Source organism: Camarhynchus parvulus, chromosome 3 (assembly GCF_901933205.1).
Source record: "Camarhynchus parvulus chromosome 3, STF_HiC, whole genome shotgun sequence".
NCBI classification, from domain to species: Eukaryota; Metazoa; Chordata; class Aves; order Passeriformes; family Thraupidae; genus Camarhynchus; species Camarhynchus parvulus.
In genome coordinates this window covers 9835949-9844870 of record NC_044573.1, presented here as the reverse complement: position 1 = coordinate 9844870, position 8922 = coordinate 9835949, and the positions used below count along the sequence as shown (strand labels likewise).

Below are 8922 nucleotides of genomic sequence, written 5' to 3'. Positions count from 1 at the left end.
TTCTGTTTCTTTTGCTTCCTTCCCCAATACCCTAACCTCTCGTCTTTGTTTCATTTCCACTTTGGGAAGAGTGGGGAAGACGACAAGAGGCAAATAAAAGAAAAAAAAAAAAGGAGGGGGGAGAGAAAAGGCTTTGACACGTTTTGAATTTTAAATCAATGACTGAAAAAGAATAAATTTATTTTTTATTTTCTTTTTTTTTTCTTTCTGAACAGAAGAAAGGCTAGTCATTAAGAAAAGCAATAAGAACTCTCTCTTCCTGCTGCTGCTGCTGCTGCCCCGAGGACAGCTCGGCCTCTTTCCCGGCGCCTCGGCAAGTCTTCCCCTCGACAGGCACTCCCGGGGGGTCTCTGCTCGGACCCCGAGGGGCGAACGGGGAGCAACCCCGGCCCCCATTCCCGTCAGGGCATCCCGGTGCGGCGGCGGAGAGAGGGGGAGAGGGGCAGCGGCTCCGGCCCGGCGGGGGCTCCGCCGGCGGGCAGGCGGCAGCGGCGGGGCTCCCTCCCTCCCCGCCTGGGTTTTTGGTTTGGTTTGGTTTTTTGTTGTTCTTTTTTTTTTAATTTTCAGACGTTAAATTCTTTTGCAAACATTCATGCTTTAGGAAGGGCTGGAACAAAGCTCAGCTGCTCCAACCGGTCGGACAGGTAAGCAGACTTGTTGACACCGTTATGTTTGCAGCACGCATGCTCCTTCCCAAGTTTCCTGGTGCATTTTTCTATTCCACCTTATGAAACTTTCCTCCCCCCACACCCCCCCCCCCCTCTCCCCTCTCCTCCCCTCCCCTTCCCCTCCCCGCGCCTCAGCGGCTCTGCCCGGTGCGTGCGGTCCCGCTCCCCCGGACGGCAGCGCAGCCCCGTCGGGGCGGGCGGGCGGGCGGCGGGGCTGAAGCGGCCGCTCCGCTCCGTGCCCAGCCGTGCCCCGTGCCCTCGCCATGCCCAGAGCCTTCCTGGTGAAGCGCCGCAGCCCGCAGCCCGCCGTGCGCAGCTGGGATGGGCTGCCCGACGAGGAGAGAGCCGACACCTACATCCCAGGTACGGCCCGGCGGCCGCCGCCCCGCCAGGGAGGGACGGAGCCGGCGGGGTCCCGGCGCTCCGCGGAGGGGGCGACCCGGGCAGGGGGATCTGCCGGGCCGGGGGAGCCCCGAGGGGGCGGGCGGCGGCTTTAGAGAGAGCTGCGCGAAACGCGGTGGAGGGGACACGGACAGCGCTCGGGGGAAAAGTGCCCGGGCAGCGGTGCCAGCCCCGCCGGGCAGCGTGTCCCACCCCGGGGATGGCGGGGCGGGGAGCGGATCTGGCGGGGGAATGTGTGTGTGTGTGTCCAGGAAGGTGGGAAACCTCGTTTGCATGAGAAAGGTGGCGGGGGGAGGAGGAGGAAGGACCCAGGGCGGGCGGGCGGGGTGGGGGTGATGTACTCCTGGCCTCCCCCTCTCCTCCTCCTCCTCCCGCTCCTCCTGCCCTTGCCCGGGGTATAACGGGAAGGCGGCGGAGCTGGCTTGTTTGAACTTTGGGACCGTTCGTGTTTGAGTTTCCGATTGCAGCGTGAGCCGGGGATCCTCCCCCGCCGCCAGCGGCCCGCCCGCAGGTTAAACACCGGGGCCCGCCGGCTCCTGCCCTGCCCTGCCCGCGGTCCCCCCGCTTTATCGCACGCCCACCCCTCTGCAGGCGGCATCGGCTGCGTGCTGCTGGGCTATGAAGACAGCTGCAGCCTGGAGAGCAGCGGTAGCAGCGGGACCCGGGACGCCGAGCCCAGCGACCCCCCGACGCCGCAGGCTGCCCCCGGCGAGCTGGGCACGGGCGGGGCCGTGCTGCTGGACCTGGCCGGCAAGCGGCCCGTGGTCAGGTCAAAAATCAAGGTAATACCCACACCTCAACCAGCTCTTCTCTGGCAATGAATGGGGTGACCCCTGTTCAAGGTCAAGGCCTGGCTGCTGCCCGGGGACACCAGGTGACAGCAGTCCCCGGGCTCTCTGTGCTGCTGGTGACAGCACACGCCCCGCACACCGAGGTGGAGGCCAGCCGGCTGTAGGGTGGCAGCGGCAGGGAAAGGCTCGTAAGCGATGTGCCACAATCTTCCAGTGCCCTTTGCCTTCTCTTATCCTTGCCTGGGATGTGCTGCCCCTGACCTGCTTGGCTCGGGTCCCACGGGAGCTCTGAACGCAGCCGGGAAGGACCAGCCCTGGCAGCAAGGAGTCATGCCCCACGGTGCGTGGGTGGATCTTGTTCCATAGCGTGGGGCCTCCTTAAAAGCTGCCTGCTATGCTGTGCTCAAGCCTTCACCAAGGAGGGCTGGGGTGACCCTTCACGCTGCCCCCTCCCACCATGACCTATCAAGGAAGTAGATAAAGGTTCTCCTCCATGGCTGTGAAGGACCATTGCCACCCTGAGGTGGACCTGCAGGCTTGGGTGAAATGGTGCAATCATCTGTCCACAGACTTTGCGGAGGGGCAGGAGCTCTGGCTGTCTGGCTGCTCCCTGGGCAGAGCCAGCAGAGCAGCGCAGTGATTTCCCTCCCTCCCAAGGCTGGGAGAAGGCAAACGGTGCCTCAGGTCCTCGTGGTACCCGAGAATTCAACACCGAGCGAGCTCCCGATCTCTCTGTGAGCATCCAGGGTCCCCTCAGCAGAGGTAGAGCCAGGCCACCCCCGCGCCAGGCAGGAGGAGATGTGTTTACCGCTGGTAGTTAGCACCTCGTTAAACCCTGGCTGCTGCTGTGCGGGATGGAGCTGTAAAGATTTACCATTGTCTGTGCCGGGCTGACAGATTTTCAGTCACCGCGTTCTGAAGTCCCATGATTAGGTTTCACCCCGATTATATGCAGCTGCTTGAGGTGGAGTCATAGCCCTGTTGCCCAACAGCTTCTTCCCAGAGATGGCTCCCCCTCCAGTTTCACACCTCGTGGTTTCACAGCTGCCGTTTTTTTTAATCTTTCTTTACAATTTCGAGTAGCGTTGCTTCAGTAGTAAGCAGAGGAGGACCAGGGAAAATAACTGGCTCTTCAGGAAAAAGAAGCCCCCGATGTATTCCTGTCTTTGTGAAAAACCCGCGCTGCTGCTGTTTGACTTTAACCCACTTTGTGTAATTTAACCTGGGCTGTTTGTGGCTGTCACAGCAAAACCTTTCAGCAGAGCTGGGTTTTCCAGCCAATGGATGTGTGTGCGTGGTCCTGTCTGCTCTGCTGGCTTTCCCTCATCCCTGGCGTCTAACAGGGGGCATGTCCGTGTGTTCCACCAGGAGTAATTAAACCAGCAGCGCAGTATTTACATTTTCCAGACATTCCAGATCTTCCCAGGAGCTGAATCATCAGTGTCTTCTTTAGTCAAGTTATGTCATGGTGTTGGCACAATGCTTTTGGTGCTAGGAGTGGGAATGAGATTACCCCCTAATGTCACTTTGCTGTTAATTAACGAGACTGGGACACCAACGGGGCAAGATTAGGGCCATTGTTTCAGTCTTTGCTGCGTCAGCACAACGTGCCTTGGGTTTATCTCTCCAAAACCACCTTTTTTATCTCTGCTGGCTGGTTTTTGAGGGACCTGGAGTAGTTGGAGGCGTGACTAGTGAAGGCAGCACATAAAACAGCTCTCTGGCACCAGAGAGCACTTCCCTTCTCCATCCAGGGTGTCAGCTGAGTGCAGGAGCAAGCAAGGTGCTCAAACCCTAAGCCTTTCTGTTCACTGATGTAGCCAGATAAGGGTTGCTGCCCCTGGAAGGAAACCACTACACAGAATTTATTTTAACCCCTGAATCCAAGCTGGCCAGAGATGCCTCAGTCCCAAACTGTGCACATTAAATCCCCAACTCGATCGCAAGGAAAGTGTGAGGGTTTCACCCAGCAGGAAAATCTTGAATGCTTTCACTTTTCATTTTTAATATATCCCTGGCTTTTTATTTTTTTATTTTTAATGCCACAATTAGCCCTGCTCGTTTTGCTTTATTCCTCCTGTTGGTTCACCCCAATGCTCACGCAGTGCTCTCCCACTCCCCAGTTCACCACGGGCACCTGCACCGACGCTGCCCTGCATAGCTGCGAGCTGTGTGGCAAAGGCTTCCGCCTGCAGAGGATGCTCAACCGGCACATCAAGTGCCACAGCCAGGTGAAGAGACACTTGTGCACCTTCTGTGGAAAAGGCTTCAACGACACCTTTGATCTGAAGAGGCATGTCCGGACCCATACTGGTGAGAATGCAATCCCTGGGGACTTGCAGGAGGCTCTGGGAGAAGGGGTGGGATGGGACAAGGACAAGGAGAGGGTGAGGGTAACCTGGTGAGATAACAACATTTGCCAAAAATAGTGGGGATGCAGTGGAGAAAAGGGGAAGACAGAGTGTGTGTGATGTGGACAGAGAAAAGTCCTGGGAATGATGAAATCTGAGGAGAACTATTGCAATCCCTGTGAAGCAGTGAGGGTGCAGGACCTGCCATCCACACCTGGTGTAGACACAGCCCCGTGCTGCCGTGCCTGGGGCAGCGAGGCTGGGATAAACCCTGGATAACCTGCCTGGGATACCCCCCCGACCAATAACCAGCCTGGGATAACCCCCCAATAACCTGCCTGGGATAACCACCCCGGGACAGCAAATCACTGCAGTTATCCGTGCAGGAGCTCCATGAAAACGCTTTGCCCTCTAGAGGCAACGAGCAGCAGTTTCCTGGGGATTTTGCTGTTGGGAGCCTTCCCAGCTGATTGCTGTGCTGGCTGGTTTTTGAGGGACCTGGAGGAGTTGGAGGCGTGACTAGTGAAGGCAGCACATAAAACAACTCTCTGGCACCAGAGAGGACTTCCCTTCTCCATCCAGGCTATCAGCTGAGAACAAGAAAGGTGCTCAAAGCCTAAGCCCTTCTGTTCACAGATGTAGCCAGATAAAGTTTGCTATCCCTGGAATGAAACCACTACACAGAATTGGTTTTAACCCCTGAATCCAAGCTGGCCAGAGTCCCAAACTGTGCACATTAAATCCCCCACTTGATTGCAAGGAGATTGTGAAGGTTTCACCCAGCGGGAAAATCTTGAATGCTTTCATTCTTGAATGCTTTCCTCCCATCAGGATGGGATTCTGGCTTGATTTTGGAAATGTCTGGAGGAACCAGAGTGTGGTTCATGCTGTGCTTCCCCCAGGCTGGAGGATGTGCTGTCTGTGGCCACTCTGCTGTGGGGTCAGTTCCTGAGTCCACCCCAAATCACAGTGGTTATGTTTCTGTTGCCCCAAATCCAGCTCACTTTTCCCAGAAGTTGTTACCCCAGCCTGAAGCAGGGAGAAGGCTGCCAGTTTGACTGGATTTTTATTTTTCCTTGGAAGCAATGGCTTAAATAAACATCAACCCTATCCTCTCCAAGGCCAAAACTTCCTGGTGGCTCAGCAGGCTTTGACTTTGCACTGTTGGGCATCCAGGAGGTGCACCCACCACATCTCACAGGCACATCCCATCTTTCCAGATGTGTGGTCACCCAATGGGAGCTGGAGATTATTTGGGCTTGCTCTGCAGAGCCCCATTAACCAGGTGAACTGCTAGAAGTGACACAAGGATGTTGGTAGGCAGGAGCTGTCTCTTAGTAGTAGAGCCCCCCAAAACAATGGCACCTGTTTGGATGGGAAAGCATTGCCTGGAGCCAATGTTTTGGGCTGTTTGGGTTTGTTTGCAAAGCTTTCATGTGGGAAAGAGAGCTGCCACTGGGGTATGGCTGGAGTGTGGAGCCAGTGCTTCCAAAAGAAGTGATTTTTCAAGCTGTCCCCTCATTAGAGTCAAAAAATAAATCCAAGAGTGTCTCTGGTCAGAATAATTTAAAATGATTGCTACATGATTTTAAATGATTCCTAAGTGATGAAGAGGTTCCCACAGTCCTAATGGGCTGTGCCATTCTGGCACTGCCCTTTCTGTGTTGTGCTCCTGCCTGTGGGGTGCTGGAGCAGGCACCAAGGACGGTGGAGGTTTAAATTGCCTTCAAATGAGCACAAAACTGCTTTTTGTGTGTGCATTCTAGTGAAGGTTTGGGCTTTCTCTCCAATTGCAATTTAATGAAATGAAGCAATTTCACATCAGCAGGCATTAGGAAACTTCTGTCTTGATAGTTAAATCTGGTGCACTGGGATAACCTCTTTTAACTAAACAGAAATGGAGTTGAGATGCTGCTTATTGGAACTTCTAATTAGCTTGGATTTCTGGTAGATAGATCAGGTCCTGACTGGTAACTGTAATGCAATCACAAAGTTACAACTGTCTGAGCAATCTGGTTTACCCATTTCTGCCTGACTCACTATAGGATCTTCCAGACCCTGGCACTCTACCTTCCCTGGGGAAAAGAGGGGGTTAGGTGACTCCTTATATCAGTTTTAAGGGTGGTTTTTGCTTGGAAACTTCCTGATCTAGTCTAGTAAGCAGAATTCCTGCTGCTTTACCTTCTTTCAAGTGTTGCTAAATCCTCAGCTTTTTAAGAACTGGGGGAGTTGTTGTTAAATTCAGTGTTGATTGGTGGTAAAATTGATTTTCGTAGTGTTGGTTGTCCGGGCTTTTAAATCACAAGCCAGTTTCTTCTCCCTTCTCTGGAAACACACAGAGCTATTTCTTTCATCTTCCTGCACTTCTCTAGAATTTGTCATCTCAGTCATCAAAACTGTATGGTGTGAAAGCACTTGGGATCGCTGGACATTCACTGCTGTTCACTGAAGCCTCGTTAAAACAAAAGAAAAATTAAAATCTTACCAAGACAGAAGTTTTCATTCATTATAAAAGCTGAAGCTAATAGTTTTACATAAACACAGGATTTCAAACAGTCAGGGGTCTAAAATAAGTTTTGCAGGAGTTGATAATGGCTGCCTTAGGACCAAACCACTGATGGGCATCTGTTATCTTCAGCACCTGCTGAGGAGAACATTCCTAGGTTTTCTATGCCTAAATATATAAACCCATAGCCTGAAAGGAAGATGTTTTGTTTAGACAGGCAGCTCCTTGGGCTGCTGGATACCATCTCAGCAGCTGATGTGCCAGAGCCTTGCTCTTGGCTGTAGGAAACAAGACACAGGTGACACAACAGGTGACACAACCTACTGTACTTGCAGGGACCCTCGTTGGCAGGGAGGAATGATGCATCTGACTCCATGTTCTCAGAAGGCTAAAATATTATATTATATTATATTATATTATATTATATTATATTATATTATATTATATTATAGTATAATATATTATAATATAGTATATTATATTATAGTATAATATATTATAATATAGTATATTATATTATAGTATATTATATTATATTATAGTATATTATATTATAATATATTATAATATATTATATTATAGTATATTACATTATATTAATATCATACTATATTATATCATACTATACTATACTATATTACATTACATTAGACAGAAAGGATGTTAAAGATAATAATGAAAACTCATTTCCGGAGTCCTGACATATCTTGGCCCTGATTGGCCAATGAGTGAAAACAACTCACACCAGAAATCCAGTGAAACAATCACCTGTGGGTAAACAATCTACATGTGAGCACAACACAAGAAAAGCAAATGAAACAATAATTGTTCTCCTTATCCTCTGAGGCTTCGCAGCTTCCTAGGAGGAAAATCCTGAGCGAAGGGATTTTTCAGGAATGCCACAGTAACCTCTGTCTTTCCCTGCTGCAGGCATTCGTCCCTATAAGTGCGAGGTTTGCAACAAAGCCTTCACGCAGCGCTGCTCGCTGGAGTCCCACCTGAGGAAGATCCACGGCGTGCAGCAGCACTACGCCTACAAGCAGAGGAGGGACAAGCTCTATGTGTGCGAGGACTGCGGCTACACGGGCCCCACGCAGGAGGAGCTGTACCTGCACGTCAGCGGCGTCCACCCCGGCAGCGCCTTCCTGAAGAAAACCTCCAAAAAACTCGCAGCTGTTCTGCAAACCAAACTCAGCCCCGTGCTGCAGAGGAACTCCAAAGAGGAGGGCAAGGACGAGTGACGCTCGCCGATGCTCGGCAGGAATGAAGTTTACATGCAGGACTACAGATCTTATTTTTTTAAGAACTATTTTGAAAGGAATGCCTGAAATTAAAGGGATGCTTTTGTTAACGGGACTCTTGATGTTGGTAAAACCTCAGTTTGACAGAAATATTCCCATTCAGACTTTTTTTCCTTTTTTTTTAATCTGGCCAATAAAAACGGAATGCTTGCAAAGGCTGTCGCCTCTCGGATGGAGTATTTACTGAACTGACATTTGGGCAACCTGTTTTCTGTCAGGTCCGAACACCCCTGACAAATGAGTTCACCTTTCCCCAGGTGTATTTGTATTTTGTAAAATGAATAACTGCTACCTCCCATGCAAATTACTTGTGAGAGGTTTGGGTGAAAAGTGTTGGGTAAGAGTGCTGCTGGCACACAGTTCTATGCAATTGAATTAATTGAAGTGCCTTAAGAACAGGAGTGCATTGTATAATCCAGCGAGTTACAAAGTGCAAATACACTCAGCTCTGCCCCCTGTGCAGCCTGCTAACAATTTATGGAAATGACATCCAAGGTGAGTTGAAACTCTTCCCAAAGGATGCAGAATGTTTTCTTCCTAAAATTTCTCCACTATTATTCTAGGGCAGACTTTTGGTTGTGTCTTAAGTACTTGAAGCCATGAACTTACTTTTATCATGTTGATATACAAGTGAAATCTTAGCTCTGGTGTTCCTGGACTTGCTGTGCTCACTTGGAGGATTATGACCACATCTTTTTAACATACACCAACAGCAATGCAGAAACCCAAAGAAAGCACTGTAATGACTTGAAATTAAGTATTTTCTGTCACGATGAAATGCAATTTTGTGCATATTTTATGGTGTGTGTGTGTTTGGTTTTTTTTGTCTTTTATATTCAAGTGCCCGTTCATTAACACAACAATGCAGTGGGAAGGGGGACTGAGCCTGTGTCTGCTTCAGGA

General features: G+C 50.8%; 1 protein-coding gene across 3 annotated transcripts; it reads left to right on the top strand.

Moving 5' to 3' along the window:
• The first annotated feature begins 526 nt into the window (after positions 1-526).
• On the top strand, positions 527-8414 carry OVOL2 (ovo like zinc finger 2). Of its 3 annotated transcripts, none has more exons than XM_030945725.1 (5): positions 527-644; positions 940-1031; positions 1662-1852; positions 3985-4174; positions 7649-8414. In XM_030945725.1, exons 4-5 carry the CDS (start codon positions 4060-4062, stop codon positions 7957-7959), a joined length of 426 nt encoding a protein of 141 aa, XP_030801585.1. In that variant the 5' UTR covers positions 527-644; positions 940-1031; positions 1662-1852; positions 3985-4059; the 3' UTR covers positions 7960-8414. The 3 variants fall into 3 exon arrangements, with proteins under 3 accessions (XP_030801585.1, XP_030801584.1, XP_030801583.1); XM_030945724.1 differs by having other exon boundaries at positions 586-644; positions 912-1031; XM_030945723.1 differs by lacking the exon at positions 527-644 and having other exon boundaries at positions 810-1031.
• The last annotated feature ends 508 nt before the right edge of the window (positions 8415-8922 follow it).